General features: G+C 38.2%; 1 protein-coding gene across 5 annotated transcripts in view; it reads right to left on the bottom strand.

Annotated features, from left to right (window-relative positions):
- The window catches only part of CCSER1 (coiled-coil serine rich protein 1), a 709,606-nt gene that overhangs the window by 521,121 nt on the left and 165,714 nt on the right, over nucleotides 1–22,771 (bottom strand). For all 5 annotated transcript variants that reach the window (XM_062637609.1, XM_062637611.1, XM_062637613.1 and 2 more), the window contains exon 6: nucleotides 1,735–1,855. In XM_062637609.1, coding sequence (XP_062493593.1) covers nucleotides 1,735–1,855 — 121 coding nt within the window. The remainder of the gene's footprint in view (nucleotides 1–1,734; nucleotides 1,856–22,771) is intronic.

The following is a 22,771-nucleotide window of genomic DNA, read 5'->3' as shown; positions in this document are numbered from 1 at the left end:
GCTGGTAAGAAATGTTGGTTTAAAGATACTAAATTCTGTTTCATGTGAAGAGGTTTTAATATATTTAATCTGTTTAAGCACAAGCTTGTTTCATTTCATAACAATTCCAGAGCCATGAGTCTCATTTTTAGATGTGAAAATTGGAAGAGTAGCAAAGGTTAAAGCACGTTTCTGAGACCTCTATGTGCGTAAGACAAGCATTATTTAAGTCTATATGCTTAGATCTCACTTGTCAAGATGCAAAGAAAAAAATTTAAAAAACAAGCACAGCAGAAAGCAGGTTAATATACTTGCTATTACCAATAAGGTGAAGGAAAAAAACCTCTAGGAGATGGCATCATTCAGCTTTCAAGCACATGCTAAACAGATACAGGAGTTTCCTTACCTTGAATTCATAAAGGATTATGAAATGCTGAAACTGCTGATAGTAAAGGAAAAATCCAATCAAACAATTCAGGTTTGCCTTTTAGTGCTAGAGAAAGTGTAAGTGTGCTATGCTGTTTGAACCACAGAAATTACTCTGGATTTCAGCACAGTATTTCACAGCCCATTGCCTTTCCAGTCCTTTAGCATTCAGAGAGCCATCTGACAGAAACTTTGAAACAATTAGATGCTGACAGTATTTCAAACACTAAGTCACTGTAATAATACCCAGATGATAGGCAATGTACTGTGTTAAATTTTAAGTACAGGTAGACTAAATGGGTTTATCACCATATTGAAAAAAACACCATAGTCAAATACAGATTTAAGCCATAGATCTGTACCAAAAGCATATCTAATCTAAGATAATCCATCCATGGGGTTTGCTTTGGTTTTTTGGTGTTGAGAGTTTGTTTTTTGTTTGCTGGGTTGTTTTTTTGGGGGGAGTTGGGGAGGATTAAGGAGACATTCTCATTTTCTTACAGTAATAGGTATGCAAGCCAGGACTTTATAGACAAGTTCAAAGCTAAATTTGCATATACGCAGAGAAGCAAAAACTAAACATAAATGGTAAGGCCAATAATGATGTCATTGTTATGTCTTAATTACCTTCCACACTTTAAAATGCAGAGACCTCAAGTTTGTGTTGTGATAAAGTACTATCATTATGGGGTTTTTTTGTTTAATGTAAAAAAGTTCCTTTCATTCTCCAAGAATTCAACTCTTAAGAAACAACCATCCTTCCTGGTGTTACAAGACAAATGTTACTGTGCATGCTGTAGTCATGGTTCTCACCTAATGCAAGATACCAAATTACAGTCTATTTAATTAAGTATCATTTCCTTGGAAGACCACTACCACACTTCTGAAGATGCCATCAAATCTCATATCACAGGAGTAAAATAGTCACTGAAAAATACTGAAACATCTCAGATGAGCAGAGCATTTCGGAATTCCATTCTTTCTAAAAAGCAACTACTGACTAGAAAAACTATGCAAGAATGAAAGGACTATTTAAATAAAAAGAATCATCTTAACCTTGCTAATAATAAACAGAATCTTATGCCTGTTAAAAAGTCAATTTATCAGAGTACAAATGCAAATTCCCTCTATGTACCTCAGTACCAAAGGCTTGGGAAAAAAGGTAGGCTACTGAACAAAAGAAGCAGCCTAGCCTCATTTCTGCTTTTGGAAATGCCTGTGCAACCACTGATGAAAGAGAAAGGAGGTTTATATGCATATCCACAAGAAAGAATCTGGACTAGTGTTTAGACTGCACTTGTAAAAGATAATGTTATTAGAATAACTCACTTTTTAGACACATCAGGCATTATTGTCTGTTCTTTTTTCCTTGTATCCACTGCTGGCTCTACAGGGGTAAGTACAACAGCAGCACATGAGACTATCGACTGGTATGAGTCTTCCCGGCAAACTGCAATGATAAAAAAGTTTCAGTGTTAAAGAGCGAACTCAGTTTGTATTCTAAATGCCTAAAGAATAATCAAGTCATACTGTGATAAAACAAAAATACAAAAGATTAATCAGACTTTACTGTGGTCACCTGCAATGTAAATTTTGTTGGTTTTCACATTTCCTGAAGTTTTACCTGATCTGATGTCAATGTGCTTGAGCCCATCAGTGTGTCTGAGCCTTATGGTTTTCAGACAAAACTACCTCAAAAATTTCAGATTTTGTAAGAAAATAGACTTGAGAAAACATGATTAGTGATTTTTTTGTCTTTAACCATTACATCCCACTTTAATCTAAAAAAACCAAATCCAAATGGCCTAGGAGTGATATATGATATATTGATTCATGACTTCTGTTAACATAAATTATCTATGTATTACTGTGCCGGATGATGACTTAGACAATGTTCAGAGCTAGAAGAATGATCGTGTATTTTAGCTGAGCATCTGACTCACTAAGCACTAATAAATGAATACCCAAAAGTCCCTGACAACTATATTTCTTAAAAGTTGTATCTATTCTAAATTCTAAATTGCAAGGGTCACTAGTAATTTAGCACTTAGCAGTCACCACTCTTACAGATTTTGAAGGTATAGATTTCCTTTATAACCAAGGGGTACCTTTATGAGCCAAATAAAAGCTGGAATTAAGAGCTGAACAAAGCACAGCAGCTTCTTACACATTTATGGTATATTTCAAATATAAATAAGAAGAAATGTGGTGACCTATCTTTTAAGTAGAAAGTCACATGATATTTTATATGTATAACATAAGAGAACTGCTTTATAGTGTACACATGCACATACACAGCCAATAACATAGATGTAGCATCCTGTAAAACAAGGATAATCAAAACAAGCTCTCAGCAATTCAAAACCAGAAAGAACCTACTTTACAAGCACATATATTTATTGTGATTGTGACAGTTGAGAATATTGAACTTTCACATTTACTTATCAATAGAAAACTTTTTTCTGAAGACTTTCCTACCTTCCACCCCACAATCATGTGCCTCCACATTGCCCACAGAAGATGTACCTTTTGCACAGCCTATGCTCCTCTTATAAGAGGAGCAAAACTGGAATAAAACTTCATCCATCTTGCCTTGACTGGGTCAAGAACAACTAACTGTACTATTTTAACCTCAGCACTCAAATTACATTCAGCATGAATTCAATGCACATCAACAAGATATACTGCATGCCTGATGAATATCCTGGAATGGTAACTGGTGCTTTAAGGTAGCTATTGAGTAGATTTAAAAAACAAGTCAGAGTAGCATTAGATGTTTAGACAAAGTTTGGAAAAGTGCAAAGGTCTTTTTGTTTTCAGAGCAATTCTGAGCTATTCAGCAAGGAGCACAAATAGCAGAGCACAGGTACATTCTAGCAGGAAGAAAATCTTTTTGTGGAGTACTTGTAATTACATTTAATGTTCTGCAGCATTGTTTTTGCTGGTAATTAAAATATTAACATGCATGTTGTGCTAAGTGACTAAGACACATAAGATGACCAGTACTAAAACCTTAACTTCATTTTTTTTTTGAATCAACATTACTCAAAACTTTGTCACTATTATAGACACCCAGCTCCAAAACACAGTCACACCCAAAGAGAGCATGCTATATTGCCTACAGGTATGCAAGTAGGATATACATTACAGCTCCATGCATAACAAATTAAGATGAAAGCTAATACAAAATACATTGAATTAGAGAGACTAAAAAAGAAAAAAAAAAGAACTTTATGTGATTTTTATTTTACATCTTACTGTGTTACATGTAAGCAGCACACCATCTAGTAGCAAAGTGCTTTTTGGTGGGCACCAAGTAACGTACAAAATAGTTTCTCACTACAACCATTAACTGAAAATGCACAGATAATAACATTTATGTCTATTTGACTCTTGATTTGCAGCCAAAGTATTATAAAAAGATAGGTCTGTCAAAGGGCGTGCCCTGGTTTGGCCTGGGATAGAGACAAGTGTCTTCCTACTAGCTGGTGCAGTGCTGCATTTCAGCTTTAGTCTGAGAACAATGATGATAACACACCAATGTTTTTAGTTGTTGCTCAGTAGCACTTACCCTGATCAAGGATTTTTAAGCCTCTCATGCTCTGCCAGTAAGGAGGGGCACAAGAAACCCAGAGGGAACAGAGACAAGACCTCTGACCCACACTAGCCAGAGCAGTATTCCATAACACAGCACATCATGCCCAGTAATATAAACTGGGGGACTTGGGTCATAAGACGGTTGAGGACTGGGTGGAATCAGTCAGCAGACAGTGAGCAACTGCATTGTCCATCACTTCTTTCTTGAATTTTATTCCTTTCTCTTTGCCTTTGCATCATTATGATTATAACAAAATTTTACTTTATTTCAATTATTAAACTGTACTTATTTCAACCCATGTGTTTTACCCTTTAGTTGATTCTCCTCCCCATCCCACTTATGGTACCACTTGAATATCTAGTTGTTACTTTAGAACTCAGAAAAGGCCTGGTGACTATGGAAGCATCACAGGGTAGGATTCTCCCTAGATCAGTCACTGTCCGTCAGGGTAATTACAAAGAAAGATAAAATAGGAAATCACAAGTAACACAACACTGCTAGTCTCCTACCCTTTACAGAAATTTCATGAAGTAATAAAACTGAAATTGCTTTTGTTTAATAATTAATGCTATACGGGCATTGTATAATCCCCTAATTTACAGCTGAAGATAAACCCAATGGTCATCCAGTGATCTGAGCTCACAGAATTTTTTATCCTCCCATCCTAGACAGTGATACTCTTTGGTCTGGCTTTTGAAAACCACTACAGTTCCTCCTTTTATCTCAAGTCTCTTTGCATATAGTCATAAGTCATTATGGGACAGTATAATTAACTCAAATGTCATTAAATAGCAACAACATGGCAGCAAGTAATTTTCACCTACTGGAGTGTATTCTCTTATTATCTGTTCATAACTTGCATTAAAATAATGAGAATGTACTTGAATGTGGACTCTCAACTTTAACATTGATGGTGATGGGCACTGTTTTAATTAAGGAGATGGCTTTTATTTTACATTTCAAACTTCTCTTAAAGGTAGTTTCTTTTCTACACCTTCATTTTTTATCTACAAGTGGCTTATATTAACCCCCAGAAAGCCCATTAGTGATGTCTGCGGATCATAGTCTTCATTAATCCAAATTTATTTGATCCTCAAAATACTACAAAATTCAGAATAGCAAACAATTACACTAAGGGATTACCTCTTTCAACCATAAAACTCCCCATGTCCAACTTGCACTTTAACAACCAGCAAAAACTTTATAAATTTAACTTTGTCACATGAATTGTTAAGGAAAATAGAGAAAAACAGAATTTCCAATCATCTGAGTTGGTGTCTGTAAAAATGTCTATCACATTATTCCTGACATGAGTGTGCAAGCTAATTCCATGCTCACCAGCCTCTGGGTCCAGCCATTCAGCCAGTTTTCAATCCACCTCACTCTGCTCACCCAGCCCATACATCAACAGCTTGCCTATGGAGATCTTACAGGAGGCAGCATTGAAAGCCTTACACAATATCCACTGCTCCAATGAAGAAACCAGTAAGAAAACTTCCCATCTGCTACATTTTTACAATGGCACACAAACATTAAGTACAAATTGTACATAGAGGTTCATTACCACACTTGCTACCATGTATCTCTGGAAGCACAGAAAAAAATTGTACAAGGTATCAACATCAAAGAAAACAATCAGCTAATTTTTTATACCACCTGCAGAAATTTCTTTAAGAGACCATTATTTAGTATCTCAGAATGTATTATACACTGAATACCTCCTGAAAAAATAAGTAATTTGCATGTGAGATTTCTTTTTTTTCAGTACCATTGCATCTCCTTTATTCACAATTCAACCATTAGATGAACCAGCCAGTAACTGTAGTGAAGTAATGCAAGTGCAGGAATATCTTTATTATGTATTACCATTAAAGGAACATAATTTTCTGCATGAAATAAAGCACACTATATACTAACTACAAGTCATATAAAGGAAACTACAGAAGGAGAAAACAAACAGTTTAACTTCACATAACACTATTATGACAGATTTGTACTGCTTTTGAAGTTGCATAATTTCTCCCCGGATTCTTCAATTTACACTTTAATGATGCGTACTGTTTGTTTTCTTCCATTGCCAAGTGCTTTAAAAGTACCCCATATATTAATCACTAGGAGTGCTGGCTTGGATTTGCCCTAGTCGGTTTAACCAGTCCCAGAACATCATTCACTATCAAAACAGATCTCTACATCTGGAGAAGAAAAACATTAGCTTTTTTTAAATTTTTCCCCTTTGCTGTTTCTTTTAAGAACAATGAGAACGACAAATTAAGCACTTTCCTTCTACTTTGAACCAACCAGTGGAAAAAAACCTTAATTCCCTAAATAGTAGGCCAGTAAAACTGCTACTGAATAGAATGTATCCCTCTGGAGAATAAAAAGATGCTTAAGCTCTAGGGGTGTAATTTACAGCGTCTATTTCAAACATTGTTAATTGTACACCGCTTTTTTGATTTTTTTTTATTTTTTTTTTTTAATGGAGAGAGAAAATCTGGTCATTACCACTCATTATCAAAAAAATAAAGTCTCCCTTGACACAAGATTCAAGTGATGGTTCCATGAAATTATCACCAAGTACTACCTGCTAAGAGAAAACAGAAGGGAAATGTTCATATGCAGTGTGCAATGAAGCATAAGGGATTCATGACAAAAGGAGATGAAAACAGTGGAGTACTTCTGAATTTTAAAAAGCTGGGTACTTCTGACAATTCAAAGTATTTACATTTGTGCCTGCAAAGTTTAAAATAATCAGCTCCCATTATTCAAGAGACAGATGAAATCTGGAAACAGCTGCTGTTTTACACCAAAACCCCTTCTGCTTTGGTAAAGAAAAAACAACCCAGGCAACCAGCCAGGAGCAAGGAAGGCACTAAATGCTTTCCCCTGAAGTATCCATCAAATGCCACTGTAGGAGACAGGGGACTGATGCATTTGGAACAATGTCTGGACCCAAAGTATCCAATCACATATTCCTTTTACTACCGAAAGCCAGAAGACAACCTTTTCATTACTCCAGAGCACCAACTTCCAGTGCAAACTTACATTTTGTTAGTTTCCTAAACACATTTCCACCAAGATGAAGCTTAAGAAATGAGGCACCCTCTGAGGCTCCCTGAAAAGGACAAGAGCTGCAAGCCACATGCAGGTTCTTCAGATAAGGGAAACACAGGACAAAACTGTTTCAAATGAGACAGGAATAGAGGATCTGCTGCAAATGTATTTTTTAGATTAGTCTACTTTTGAAGAGGAGTGAAGAGCTGAGCAAAGAAAAAAGGAGTATGTGGAACACAGAACTCAAGCTTGTTTTTCCAGGAAATCTGCTGACATTAGAAAGAGTTTATAAAAGAGGATCTTTAAGTCTAGTTTACTAATTCTGGTATGTCCAGTAAGAACTGCTGTTAATCACCATGCTAATCCCTTCGTCACCACATAGACATGTAATCTGATATTCTTGGTTCACACAGCAGGCTCAGAAAGGAACCACTGTTCAGACCTGTCTCTTCCTGAACCCCAAACATCACCTGCGTGAAACACTTCAGCAAATTCAAGTATATGATTTCAGTTCCATACCCTCTTTCTCAAGCCCAGAAACATAACAAAGTCTTTCAATACTTTGTTATTAAACCCTAAAGCCCAAGGAGATTTTCAGTCTCTTTAAACACAAAAGGTCAAGGTACTTCACATGAAAGCCATTTCTGCTCATCTAATTTAAAAAAAAAACTAATAATAATATAAAAAAATAAAAAAGCCCAATTTTCCTGCTTGATTTCAGATTTTATGATGGTCTTTGAGGGGGAAAATGAAACTAAATGGATCTCTATTTTATTATTAGTTCAACAGTTATTCTAGAGCCTCTTATCCCTTAGAAACAGCTACATTTCATGATATTGGCCAAATGAATACTTAAGAGAATGAGACTATACACTCACAGTCCCCAAAGGATTTGCTGTAATGATTCTGCAATAAAACCACAGGCCCAATTCTTAAACACAGCATAAACACAATCAGAAATTTTGTAATAGCAGCAATTATAGGCCCATTATGGGCAAATGAATTACTTGATATCAGGTCCTTATGTTTCCTGGCTCTTTCGTAGTATTCACAAAAGCTGCACAGACATCTACTTTGTGCTATTCACTCTGGCACCCAAAGGTAAAGGGTACATAATGCAGCATATAGCAGGAACTATGGAATTCTTCTAACACTGCACCATTTCTGCAGTGATTATCTTGCTTCTGTATCACAAGTTTGTTTGTTTTCACAAGCCACTGTTACAGTAATAGCCATGTGTGAAATTTGGGCCTACTGACTTGTACTCTTTGTATAAGAAATTAAACTGTAAAAAGCAGCAAATGCTGATTCTTTTAATGGTCATGCTTAATGGAATGCTGCCATTACCATTGACACTGAATGGAAATGTATGCCCATATCACCTAAAGACCCTACAGACATGGTAACACTGATTGCTAAAATGATCACCTAGATAATAACAACACTGATGACCCACTTCTTGCATATTTTCTGTCAGGTACACTGTATTGACAGAATGGCTTTATCTTGCTCTCTCTTGAGAAGGACAGTCTTCTCAAAGAGCCTCAGCCAGCTTACAATGACTCGCAGACCTGCTTAAACAGAGGCGGTTGTGCCTATGTTCACTAATCCCTCATGGTTATTATGGATTTTGTGAATTAGTTAAATTACTTCCATTCTTGAGCGAAACTATAGCATCCACAATGTCCTGGTAGAGTTCCAAAGCTAAACTATAGCTTAGATGAAGGAATATTCCTATTAGCCCACTTTCAACTTCTCACCAGCTGGTTTCATTTAATTCTCCCAATTTTAGTACTGGAAAAGACAATGCACAATTCCCCCTTCACTTTCACTCAGGATTTTATAGACTTCTTTTAGATGCTTTGCTAGTTATCTCTTGTACAAGCTGCAGAATCTGCATTTGTATTTGTTCCCGTATAAGACCTGTTTCGTACCTCTGGCCACACTGCTAACTTCTCCATGAACAACCACATTGCTGCAGTTCCTGCAATGATGAATCACTGTGGCAACAACAGGTGAAGCTATAATTACATTCTTAGAAGTAGATTAGTTTTTCAGCTGTAACTACTGTTATATAAATATTCTATGTATATCCATTTATGTCTGAGGCTACTCCTAAAATACTTTCTTACTCACAGTGAGCTACTTAACACAAATATTGTTTCAAGCAGCTTACACATGGTTTTTACACTGGAAAAAAAAAAATCTTTAAAAATAAGAACATATTCTAAATCCAGTAGGTATATATTGCTTCTCAATATCAAAAAACATTGGTTTAGTGTTAACATTAGGACTTCTAGACTAACTCTCATTAGCTTTTAGGAACACTGTCAGTCAGAGTGATGTCTCAGACTTGTATTTTTAGCACTGTAGTCTGTGACTTGTTTTGTGACATGGACATGAATGAAGAACACATGTATAAATCAGGGAAAGGTTATGATGAAAGACTAATGATCTGAGTCCCAACAATCACGTCTAATTCTGCCAAATGGCAGGAAGTCTCATAATTGAATGCTATGAATATCCATTAGACGAAAATGTGGAGGCTTAATCATTCAGTCTAGGATACACGGTAATACTCACCACATGGTACAAATAAGTGTATTGGTATATTCACAAAGAGGTTCTGAAGATAACTGGTGAAATTAATTTATCACAGAAAACAGCTGCAGGTAGGTTCATGGGGCAAAGGAGGCTCACCCAGACCTCCTCTGCTCTACTCAGACCTAGAATCTGCCATTCTAGGCCTATATGCAAGCCTGAGCTCTGAGACCCCTTGGTCCTCCTGACTGTGGAACCACAAAGTATGAGGCTGCCTGCAGGACCTCTCACCAGGAAATAACAAAGAAAAACACCACAGTCCCAGCTGATGGAAGAAAACTGAACTGCCAAGACCTCCATTTTTCCAGTAAGAATGTAAGAGGTATTGCTGAAACTGCCAGTTTCAGATGGAAGATAAAACCACCCCCTGGTAATAGCCATAAGATACAAGAAACTAGGAAAACCTCTCTCTTCCTAAAGATGGAAGAAATTCTGATAGGGATTTCACCAGGTATAACAGCTGGCTGCCTCCAAGTTCCCTTTTTAGCCAAGAGAAGAATAATAGTTTTAGTTCTATTTTGATCACATTTGGGTTTCTCTTTAAGCTATGTGATGCCTTTGAGAGAAACAAGAGTGACTATGACACTGGCATCTTAAAAGGAGGAATATAAAAAGACCTGCAGGGCATTTCTGTAGGCACAATACAAGCCCCTGAAGAAATGACTACTCTAACAACAATATCCTCAACTGTCATTCACCATAAGTAAAACTGTCAAAACTCAATAGCAAGCATTTCCAGGAGTATAATCTCTTGGCTTCAACTATTATCCTTGGCCTAGCTGAAATAAAGACTGACAGGCAAGCAACATTAATTTATTGCTGTTCGTATTAAATGGCTGTAGTCACATGAAATTAATTTAAACAATTAATACACAGATAAACCTCCAAAAGCAAGTTTCCCAAAAGAAAATAGTAAATAAAATCACAATGTCAGCTCTCCTTGCAGTTTCTAATAACATAAGGTCAACAGGAAAATTATGTGAGATGATTGTTTTGCACGAGTACAAGGCTATTTGGCTTTCCATTACAACTGTACAGGCAACCACTAGCAGGAGCACAAGGTACAGCTGCCAGCAGAGCTGTTCGTCTTCACAGCTGCAGAATGACAGCCTTCATCAGTCCTCAGTGACAAGCAAGCCAGTGAACAGTCCCTACAGCAGCACATTTGTCACAGCTGCTCCTGACTCATTCTTTCTACCATAGAAGTCACTTGTATAGAGTGTATTAGAAATTTACACCGGACATTGACATGATTAGAGAATCCATGATAAAAATGCTCTACCTCTCTTTTCTTGAGGAACACATCTTCTGTATTTATTATAAAATACAAACAATATATTTCACACCTTTGCCTCTCTTAAGGTGATGGACTTCTTTTTTGAAAGAACAACAACAAAAAAATCCTCTTGAGGAAATTTTGCTGTCATTGTTTTTGTTTAGGGATTGCATCTGCCCCAACTGCCCCAAGCTTAGTTAACTCCAATATTTGCACATCTCCCTTGAGAAACTTCAAGATCACTAAGTGCTTAAGTGATTTTGGTTTGCTTTTCTTAGAGCTAAAATTGTCAAAATTTTATAATTTTCTGGTATTATTTACTAAATCTAACAACACTACATACCAAATGAAATCAATCTCTTCAGAAAATAAAAATTAACTTACACTGGGGAGAGTCAATTCCACCTTATTCTTCAGATTCTGTCTGGAGTAATTACAGACCTCTCCTGGGGTAGAGGCTGCAGCCTGGCCCACATGGTTATATAGGATCCTACAGGAAAGCAAATTCAATTTGGATGTCTCTGCAGCCACCTAACAACCTCATGTAGCAGCATACATAGGCAAACAGCTGGCTACTGCTCCATCTGACTACTCTGGTGTAACCATAAAGTAGTGGAGAAATGAGGGAAGTGGGTATAACATCATCCACTGTCTTACCACTCAACAGTCCAGCAGCAAAGGGACTGGCCAGCAGCATTATAATAATATATTGATATACCCCCGAACCAAGAGCAGAAATGGAGAGGCTTTAAGGAACAGCAGGTTAAATCCTGGGATGAGGCAGAATACACCACACCTTCCCCCTCTGGGCTTCTACAGCTAGGCATCAGCTAAACCTGTGTGTGAAGAGCACTTCTGTGTTCACAGGATTGGGAAGCGAAGGTTCTTCACTGGTGTGTTACATCAGCAAGCAAAAAATGGATACCAGGAGACAACCAGCAAAGGAATTTCCTAGGCTGTTCACACAGCTTTTCATGCAATACCAGGGAAATAGTGTTCACAAGTTAGCTACATGACAAGAAAGGTCAGTGAAAGCTGCAGACAGAGTATGGTATAAAGCCTCCTGTGCCACAGAGAAAATGGGAAACAGAACATGACTGCCTGTCCCTTTGTTGTGTCTGCACTTTGAAAATTCTGCCTATTTACACAGTTTGCAGATTTTGCTATGCTTTGTGTTTCTTACATATAATTTACTATATTTCAAGGCAAAATGAAACTAATGTCATTTGATCTGACATGTGGCACAGGTACATTCTGTGGTTCTTCCAAAAGTTCAACGTTATGGTCCTGATGCAAAACTCTGAAGAGTAGAGGCCACTGCTGTGACAGGTTTATAAGTGATCTGCTGAGTTCTTTCAATTAATGGTCATAATAAAAGCACAATTTTTTCAATTGATTTTCAGTAGTACAGACTGCTGTGCTGCAGATAAAGCATATGTCAAGTAAAATATATGCATATGTCTGAAAAGCAATAAAACAACTGATCGTTACATTCATGCTATTTTACATTTCCTATAATAGGATCAAAAATTAAAAAAAAAAATAATAATCACTAAGGCTTGAAATCTAACCCAGTTTGGGGGGCAACATATTTTACTTTCAAGACACATAAATCGAAAAAGAAATAGATTACAGCTGACAAAAAGGGTCAGGGTCAAAATGACAAGCAGGTCAGGCAAGCTTAGCAGTCTTGAAGAGCCATTAAACTGGATGATTTGAGCACTGTTTGAATGGAGTCCAATGCAGGATTATGCACCTAGAAAAAGAACGCACACTATCTGTACACCTCTGAAATACTGTTTTGGTTCACAGCAAACAAGCGACAAAATGTGCTGCCTCTGCAAAAATGTCCAACACAAGCCTTGGCCTGTACAAACATAGAATTGGTGACTGTGAAGTCAGTGAAGTCAGGCTCTACTTGGTTATATCACCTTCTCAAAAACCTGCCAGAGTGGTGTGTGTTCATGATGCTGTATGTGATACTGTATGGGAAAAAAACCCTCAGACCTCTCTAAAAAAGAAAAACCCAAAAAAAGGTATTAACAGAAGGCAAACATAGCTTTAAGAGCAACTGAACTGCATGGAAAAAAAGTACTCAACCAACCAACCAGCAAACAAACAAGCATACACTTGGTGGCTGGCTCTCTCTAGACATGTTTAAAGTTAAGACCAATACCTTTCTGAAAGATGTGTGTTAGTTAAGCATATATTTTGATGTTCAGTACAAGCATAACTATGCAAAGTATAATCACTGTTATCTAGGAGACCAGACTTGATGAACTGAAGCCTCTATCCTAAGTACAGAAGTCACAAAAGTTGGTTGCGACAAGGTCACCCTTGTAGCAAGTGTGTAACATAGATGCTTCAGGTATCCTAACCTATAAGCCACTGTTTTTAATTACACAAGTGATCATGGCAAGAAAAATAACATTAGCATGTACAGAGGTATTTTGGAGGTTGTTTTCCTTAAGAAAGTTACCTAAATCTTCCCCTTTCTGTAACTGTCAAATCCGATACTGAAGTTTACATTGCAGCCCCACAGAGCTCAATGGAGTGAAAGACAAATCATGTATCACAAAAATAGATATAAAAGTACATGGTTTTAATTTCTTCCGAAAACATTTCCCTCTGCATAAGTCATAACTCTGCATAACACACAGATGTCTGTTAATTGACCATGTGTGTGCTTGGCACCCATATTAAAATGTGTCTAAAAAACTTCAGATCAGGCTACCACAGGACCATATGAAGCATCATGCAGAGAGACTGGTACTGGAAACACAATAGCCAGAGCAAAGTGGTCTCCATCCAGGCCTGCAATGCTCTAAGCTCATTACACATCAGGAAGCTTACCAATGAGGAGTAATTTAAATTCCTAACACTAAATAAGAAAAAACAAAACTAATTTACGAAGAAATTAATTTGCTTCTCCTCTTCTTTTGTGTTACCCATGAAGTTCTTCACAGAATGCAGTGATCCAAACCTACAAACCAATGCAACATCTAAACCCAAGCCACTACAGCTTAATCTGGGTCTCTTCAGATTCTACAAGTCATAAGAACTGCAAAGCAAAGAATGAATAAATAAGTCACTTTTTTTTTTTTAATTGGCAACCAGCGATTTGGAGACTAGATAATAAGAAAATACACATATTATCCCTCTACCTTGATTTCAGCACCTTTTCTCTGGTTTTGACTAAAAAAGGAAAGAGTGCCATTTAGTGGTCAGGTAGATTTACTGCACCTTTTAAAGTGAATAGTCTAAACTGGTAATATTAGTAAGAGAATTGCAGATGCTGAGGGACGGCATGGGTTTTAATACTGTTGGTTTTCCTTGATGAAATACTGCTAAGGGTTTTAGGAGAGGAAGCATGGTGCTTTATTTAACAAATAATTTGGAACCTGCAGTGGTGAATCTTTTTCTGCCTCATCTCTCCCAGTAGCAAAGAACTACATGCTCCTTTTCCCGCACTCCAGCAGGTGATCATCTAGGCTATAAATTTTATGAACATAGAAGAGGATACAGTAAAATTCTGTAGGTGTTGGCAGGAAGGTAACTTGAAAACCTGTTCCACAGAAAAAGTCAATATGTTCTAAACCTGCACAGGAAACAGGAGTAACACACACATTACTGATTTTCACAGGATAACTCTCAAGCTGAAGATAAAAAGTAAATGGCCAAATTCACCTGGAAATTCCTTTAGATTAATCAGCCTCAGGATTTCTGAACCCAAGGTGAACTGGTTAAATAGAAGCAAAAGGATGAAAGCTCAATTCTCAAATTGCACCATTTGTCAAAGCAGATAAAGAGCGCTCATGAATATGGAAGGCTGGTTGTGCATCTGTGAATCCAGAAAAATCTGGCCTAATGACTATTTAAATAGTGCGAACACATTCATAACCCCACATTCCATCTTCCCTTGGGAAATTTTCAATCTCTACTTCAGATGTCATGCCAGAGGCATTCTAGGAACCAGTCAAGTACAACACACCCCTTTCAAATTTAGAGAGCTGCAAACGGACCAGATTTCTAGACATACCTAAAAATAAAGAGAAACCGATTTTTTTTCTACGCCACAGTGATTCTGGAGACATCTTTTACCTACAACTAAATACCACGGAATCTGGCCTTATATAAAACCACCTATATTCACCAGTGTCCACTGTTAGTTTCCATGGGACTTTCCCCTTTCCTACATATTTATGTAGCTTGCTTCTAAAGGATGTGGCACACAAAAATCACTCACACACAAAAAAAACAAGGCTGCAGAAAAATTGTAACCTATATCGCAAAGTGGATAAATTATCTCCCAGATCTCTAAACTGTAGCACATGTAATGGCACTCCTCCATTCTCCTCAAAATGTCAACAGCCGTCACCTCTACAACCTAATTTCAAATCCTAGCACTCACTAGAAGGAGTCCCATTAATTTCGAGAATACTCTAGATACTAAGGCACAACGGTTATCCTTGGCTCTTCAAAGGGAGGGTGAGTAATGTGAATTTTGGAACACAGAGCGTTTACTTGCATTTTGGAATGCAGGACCACCAATTCTGGAACTTCCTTCCAACTAGTTATTTAAGCCACTGTGTACAAGAAGGTAATTTACTTCACTCTAGTGAACAATTATGCTCTTAGCTGATTGGAATTTAAGAGCATGCCTAAGATTAACACTTGACATTTGTTGAAAGCCCTCCAATTTAAAAACAAGAATTATTTGGAGGTTACCCAATATTTTAAATATCATATGTATTAATCAAAATAAAACTTCACCTCTGGCAAAATCTTAAATATGAATGTTGCATGCTGCATTTCTACAGTTAAAATAACATTCAAAACATCCAAAAATTGAAGGAAACATACTTAACACATCATCCTCCTTAAAATCACCTCTCATACTTGTTTTATACGATTAATTTGTATCCATCAGTGGCCCCTGAACCAGCTAGATGCTTTATATGTTTTATAGCATAAAAAAGATAGAGAATCAGCTATATAAAGTAACATTATTACATTTGAAAGACTGAAGATTGAAACTCCTGTTTCGGTCAAAATATAGCTTTATAGCTCTGCAATAAATATATATAACAACACTACTCAGATGTGAGATGCCATGCGTAAAATGTGCTAAAGTTATTGCACTTAGACCATCACCACACATTTAGATTTAAAAAGCAGGCAATATATTTTCCACTCAACAAAGTTTTCTCACTGCACACTTCTAGTTTTCTTCAATATGTTCAGTTTCTCTTTATTAGCTTTGGTTTCAGAGGTACTGCCTAGTATAACAAGATAAAGCATAAAATACTGTTAAGAGATAGCTACAATCCCCTGGGATTAAACACTTGACCAGGGTTTCATTTGACTACTGTTATCTTTCTGCCTCTGTACAGCTATACAAGCAATGCAGATAGCAATGATTATATACAGAACTGCTACCTACAGATGAAAAGTGCTATAAAAGAGCAATACATTAAAATTTTATATTGATACTACTTCTGAATTCTGAGCATCTATTTTGATTTTTAAATGTACTAATGGGTTTGTTGCTGAAATGTGTTTTTAATATGAAGCAATACATTAAACATTTTGCAACCTATCAATGCCGAGACAGCAGAGAGACTGTTAATCTAGCAAGCAAATGATTCCCAGAGCTGTGCTGTCAGTACTAATGATGTCAGGCCACAAACATGAAAGTAAGGAATGATTACTTTACAAAACCATGATTCCTTCCTTCTGGTAGAGTAGGAAGCAAAGATGGCACAGTAACACATGGTTCACTGCAGCTTTAGAGGGTAACATAGCCTCCCTGTGCCTCCCAAGAAAGGTCAAGAATAACAGAAGGACCAGCACTCCTCCTCAGTCCCTTGAAAGTCAAAGATGTAACATGTAGCTATAGATTGAAAACTAAGATTGCGAGTCAGCACAATTATGGGATCAAGGTTGACCATGAAGATGTCAAAGACATAAATTTATTGTGGGGTACATGAAACTTTCTTTCCTTAGGCAACTCTATTAATGATTTAATTTATAAAAAATAAAAAAAACAGCCAACAAATAGTGTCTTTTCAGGATGGTGGAAGTCAGGATTTCAAGTTGTATCAGTTAGAAATAACAGTCCTCACATTGGTGCCTGACCTAACAGCTAAAACCTAAGGAGAAGAAGGTTTTAACATGTTCTGGGGTTCACACTTAAGTTACTCTCAGCAGTTTTCTGATGTTGGCATAGTCCTGAAGAAGCCAGAGGAGGTAGCTTGTCTTTGAGCTGCAAGACCATGCTGAGAGCTAGAGAAATGTTAGTAAACCAGAAGGAAACTGAGATAACATGCAGTCTCCGCTTCAGTCCTCTTGGCGCAGAAACAGCACCTTATATTGAAACTATCCATTTATGCCTCTAAATAATAAGGAAACATATTAAAAAGGTGTATACAGCGTATATATATATAAAAAAATAAAAACCCTTACGTAAAGTCCAGGACATTGCTGTTCTCCAGAACAGTAGCTGTTCTCAGTAGGAGTTTTCTGCACCTCGATTAAAGACTATAACATGAAGATGTGGAGACTGCTGTGAAGGTTAGCAGTGAGGAGGTCCTTCTGTTGATGTACAGAGGGCTGCACAGTCAATTATCAAACGCATTAGCTCTGGTCTTTCTTCCTTGGTTATGGAATATCTAACTTGTCATGAAGAGAATAAAGAAATATTTCTAAATAAACTAATCAAACTCAGTTTGAAGTTCAGCACACAGCAATGCATTAGGCAATCTCTAGGCTCTACCTTACTGACACAAACAAAGTAAGTAACAACCATTTCATGTTTTGTAGTTTCTCATAGGACAGTGAAACATATAAAATGCTTTTTTGGCCAAGACACTACTACTAAAACAAATGAGGTCAAAAGCATTTGGAGGGCACTTGCACAGTCATACAGGTACAACCCAGAGACACACCTTGAAAGATGGCAAAAATGCAGCCATCTTGCATAAATTTGGCAGTAACATACACTGCTATTTACATAATATCTTCCCAACAAGTGAAAATAAAACTGCAGGAAATCACAGTCTTAGAATAGTTTAGGTTGGAATGGACCTTGAAGATCATATAGTTCTAACCCTCCTGCCATGGGCAGGGACACCTTCCGTGACACTAAGCTACTCAAACCTGATTCCCAAGCTGGCCTTGAAGACTTCCAGGGATGGCAACCTCTCTGAGTGTCTCACCACCCTCACAGTAAAAACCTTTATGGTGAACTGATTTTAAAAACAGCTTGTCAAACAAGAGAGAGTTCCCATGATGGGCTCCACAGTAAATGTCTCATCTAACTAACCATGATTCAAAAAAACACTGGATTAGTACTACCTTCCAGTCACCAGGTTCTTGCTTTGAAATCTCAACAGGAATCATAGAATCATAGAATCACAGAATAGTTAGGGTCGGAAAGGACCTTAAAATCATCAAGTTCCAACCCCCCCTGCCATGGGCAGGGACATCTCACACTAAACCATATCACCCAAGGCCTCGTCCAACCTGGTCTTGAACACTGCCAGGGATGGAGCATTCACAACCTCCCTGGGCAACCCATTCCAGTGCCTCACCACCCTCACAGGAAAGAACTTCTTCCTTATATCCAATCTAAACTTCCCCTGTTTAAGTTTTAACCCGTTACCCCTTGTCTTATCACTACAGTCCCTAAGGAAGAGTCCCTCCCCAGCATCCCTATAGGCCCCCTTCAGATACTGGAAGGCTGCTATGAGGTCTCCATGCAGCCTTCTCTTCTCCAGGCTGAACAGCCCCAACTTTCTCAGCCTATCTTCATATGGGAGGTGTTCCAGTCCCCTGATCATCCTCGTGGCCCTTCTCTGGACTTCTTCCAACAGTTCCATGTCCTTTTTATGCTGAGCACATCAGAACTGCACACAATACTCCAGGTGAGGTCTCACAAGAGCAGAGTAGAGGGGCAGGATCACCTCCTTCGACCTGCTGGTCACACTCCTTTTGATGCAGCCCAGGATACGGTTGGCTTTCTGGGCTGTGAGCGCACACTGAAGCCGGCTCATGTTCATTTTCCCATCGACCAACACCCCCAAGTCCTTCTCCACAGGGCTGCTCTGAATCTCTTCTCTGCCCAACTTGTAGCTGTGCCTGGGATTGCTCCAACCCACATGTAGGACCTTGCATTTCTCATGGTTAAACTTCATGAGGTTTGCACCTGGACACTTGGCACCTGGCCACCTGGTGCTCTGCTTGCTAGAGCCACTGAAAGGAAAGGCAGAAAACCTCTTGAGACCCTCACCAATTTTCTAGTGAATGTAAGGCATGAAAATAAATGATTTTCTTTTCTCAAGTTCTTAATACTGAACAAGTATCACTTCTACTGTCAGAAACAGAATGTTTTTTTCTTTTTACAAAAATAGTGCATTTATTCAGTTACTCGCAGAGGTTCACAATTGTTAGTTTAGGCTCACAAAAAAAAAAAACAAAAAAAAAACCCAAACTCAAACCAAACCGAAAAAACAAAACAACCAACTAAAACAGAAAAGCATCTACATCCAGGATCTCAACACTACTTCAGACTTATCCAAACAGAAATCCCAGAAAATACTAAGGATCAAAAGGGAGTGTAGGCCCCACCACACACTGCAGTGATGCTCAGCTTGATGTGCAGTGGCCAGGCTCTGGGAGGGAAGGAGGCTCCAAGTGGTTACTGACTGCTCCCGCCAGCACCTTTAATGCCAGGCAGCCCTAGACCCATGAGCCAAAGGCCGGGGCCACAGTGACAAGGGCTAGAGGTTGCCCAGGGGGGTTGTGGAGTCTCCTACGTTGGAGATATTCAAGGCCCGCCTGGACAAGTTCCTGTGTGATGTACTCTAGGCTACCGTGTTCTTGCAGGGAGGTTGGACTAGATGATCTTTTGAGGTCCCTTCCAACCCTTGGGATTCTGTGAAATAGCTCTGCCTGGTTGAGCAAAGGCAAATAAGGGGCCAACTCTTTCAAGGCAACAGTGTATCCTGAGGTACCTTTGGAGGAAACAGAAGTACTGAGCTGCTTTATTACATTCACCTTTGAGTCAAAGCTCAGTTTAGCTCTTCCTTGTTTTTATAGGCTTACCTGAAATTGTAAGCCAAGTCTGAAAACATGACTGCAGTCTACTACTGAAACTGGAAGTCAAAGAAAAAAATAACAATTCTTTGGCACTTATAAACTGAATTATTTTTTGAGTATTTGAAGCTGGCCATACTTTGCTATGATTTCTGCCAGCAAATCCTTGCTCTCTCACTAAGGTTTCCATGTTGACCAAGTACGGATAACAACAATGCACAGATTTTTAAGCTTATCAGCACTACCTTTTCACTGCTAATAATGAACATGAAACAAAAATTTTCAGAGCTGCTACAAAAGTATATGAAAGATGTTTAAGCATTTAATATTTAATGTAATAATATTTAATAATAGCTATATCATAGCTTAATCATCTGTAAGTTTTTAGAAGTTCTACTTAAAAGATTGATAGCAAAACTTTTTAAAAAAGTAAGAATTTCCTAGAATTGTACATACAGACTATATTCAAGTATGCACACTGTCATCAAAAGGCTAATACTGGGCACTCCTATTAACAGCATACCATAGACACTACCACACATCAAAGAATAACAAACATGTTGAATGGAAAACTTAGAGTCCAGTTAACCTCTCCTTAATGTGAAAGGGATAAGAAGAAGCAGGCACAGGAGACTGCTGTTAAGTTTGGGAAAAGGCTTGTCTAATGCGTACTGTGTGTGTTTCTTGACAAAAAGTACCGATGACAGAAAATAACAGATTGCATACTCAGGTGGTTCACTCCCTCCCTCCCACGCGCCATCAACTTCACAGGTAACTGAACGGATAAGCTGCAAAACACCAGTCCTGGTGGGAGGCTTCAGCCACTTGCTCCCTTTTAGCCTGCATGTCTGTATATGCAAGCAGGAAATACTCAATTCTTGCTGCTTCTCTACTTATCTACTAAATAGCAAACCTTTCCCTTCCCAGTTACAGAGTGTCTCTGCTCTTGATGCTTAGAAAAACTTGACTACCTTCTTAAAACAGATTTTCCAGTTTTCACTGAACAAAGGCAAGGGCTCAAATCAATCTGGGTGGAATAACTTAGAAATATTTCTGTAGAGAAAATACAAGTACTTCCTACATTATAAGCTCTGTTTGCAGGTAAACTATTCTTGTGCTTTAAACACGTATTTCACAGTTTTGACTATGAAACTGCATTCCCTTGAAAGGTATTTTCACAGTTCAGTTACTGTTACTACAATGTGAAAAAGCTAAGTCCAATATAATAGAAATTACCCTTGCATATAATTTGCAGGAATGCTTTGTCATGCACATAAATTAGTAATGCTAATAGGATAGGAATATTCAACAACAGTAGACAACTTGAAAAATTTTACATAGTAAAATTTACATTAACACAGTACTAACTTTGCGTTTTTAACCTAGTAATCAGTGACGAAGAAGTAAGCAGTCCACTTAAGGGGCTTACACTGTATATTAAGGTGCGCATTCAAGGAGGCAGTTGCTTCAGAAAAGTCCATTTCCAAGCCAAATCAAGTGAGGTAAAAAGAATGCAGAAAGTGCATGAACTGTATTTTGTATGCTGAATAACAGGAGGCAAACGAATGCTTATTTCTGTGGACTGCTGTGGACTACTTTTCTGTGTGAACATGAAGAAGTTTCTAAACACACACACACAAAGAGAAAGGTTTACCCATTTACATTATTTGTGCCCTTAAAATTCACCCAATATTCAGTTAATTCAGAAACAAGCTCTCAGGGCCTATATCTAATCAGCAGAGTTATTGCTAAACAGCATTTTGACTCACTGATTAGAAAAATCCATGATCACACCTTAAATTTAATTTTTTTTCTAATCTTTTAAACATCTTGTCTTGGGTTTAGCAGTAGCAGTCTGGCTGTCTGGCTGGGTTTAAACCAAGACAGTTCTTTTTGGCGCCCAACGTGGGACCGAAGGGTTGAGATAACGACAGATCTGTCCGGATTAATAGTCACTCGTCACAATGCTGATTTATTGGCTCTCAAAGTTGTTCCTCTTGATCTCACAGTTTCAGTATATCGTACCTTACTTTGAGACGGTATTTGCTGTATTAGTGTTTTTCAAGTGAGGGGCCAGGCAGCCTCAGAGGAAGCGTCTGAGTACCTGGTGTGGAAAGCATTGGGATACACACTTACCAAAGGCCACCTGGTTGGTCAACACCAGAGGATCTGCCAACAGGGCTGGCCCAGCCCAGTCAGAACTTTTATATATTGTAGACGGGGACAAAGTTCCTGTGGTGCACATGAAGAATTTGCTGGGGAAGACAGTCTGGGTAATTCCTGCTTCAGGTAAAGGCAAACCCACTCGTGGGATTGCTTTTGCTCAGGGACCTGGATATACTTGGTGGGTAATGCGGGAAGATGGAAAAGGCCGATGTATACCTCAAGGGGATTTGATTTTAGGGGAAAACAGCCAATGAACTTAATTGTATGCTGTTGCCTGCTGTGTAATACTTCTATAGCCCATCAACTACATGTCTTCAGGTCACCAGTGACTAGCCCTGACTTCCCCCCAACCATCATCCCAACAGAGAATGAACTTTGATAGAACCAGACGAGTTCTGCAGTAAAGGAAAAATCAGCATCAGCAGGCAACAATCCAACACTGCACACAGCCTCTCCTGCCCTGAAAGATTGTTACAAGAGATGGAACCTGACATCATGGACTGAATGAACTCAGCAGCATTATAGGGATTGGTCCATGCACTAAGAAATGATCTCTTTCTCTCGGTCTGTGTGTGTAT

This window comes from Pezoporus occidentalis, unplaced genomic scaffold (genome assembly GCF_034315485.1).
Source record: "Pezoporus occidentalis ecotype Australia unplaced genomic scaffold, CSIRO_AGI_Poc_V1 ctg53, whole genome shotgun sequence".
In the NCBI taxonomy this organism is placed as follows: Eukaryota; Metazoa; Chordata; class Aves; order Psittaciformes; family Psittacidae; genus Pezoporus; species Pezoporus occidentalis.
This window is presented reverse-complemented; position numbering and strand designations above follow the sequence as displayed.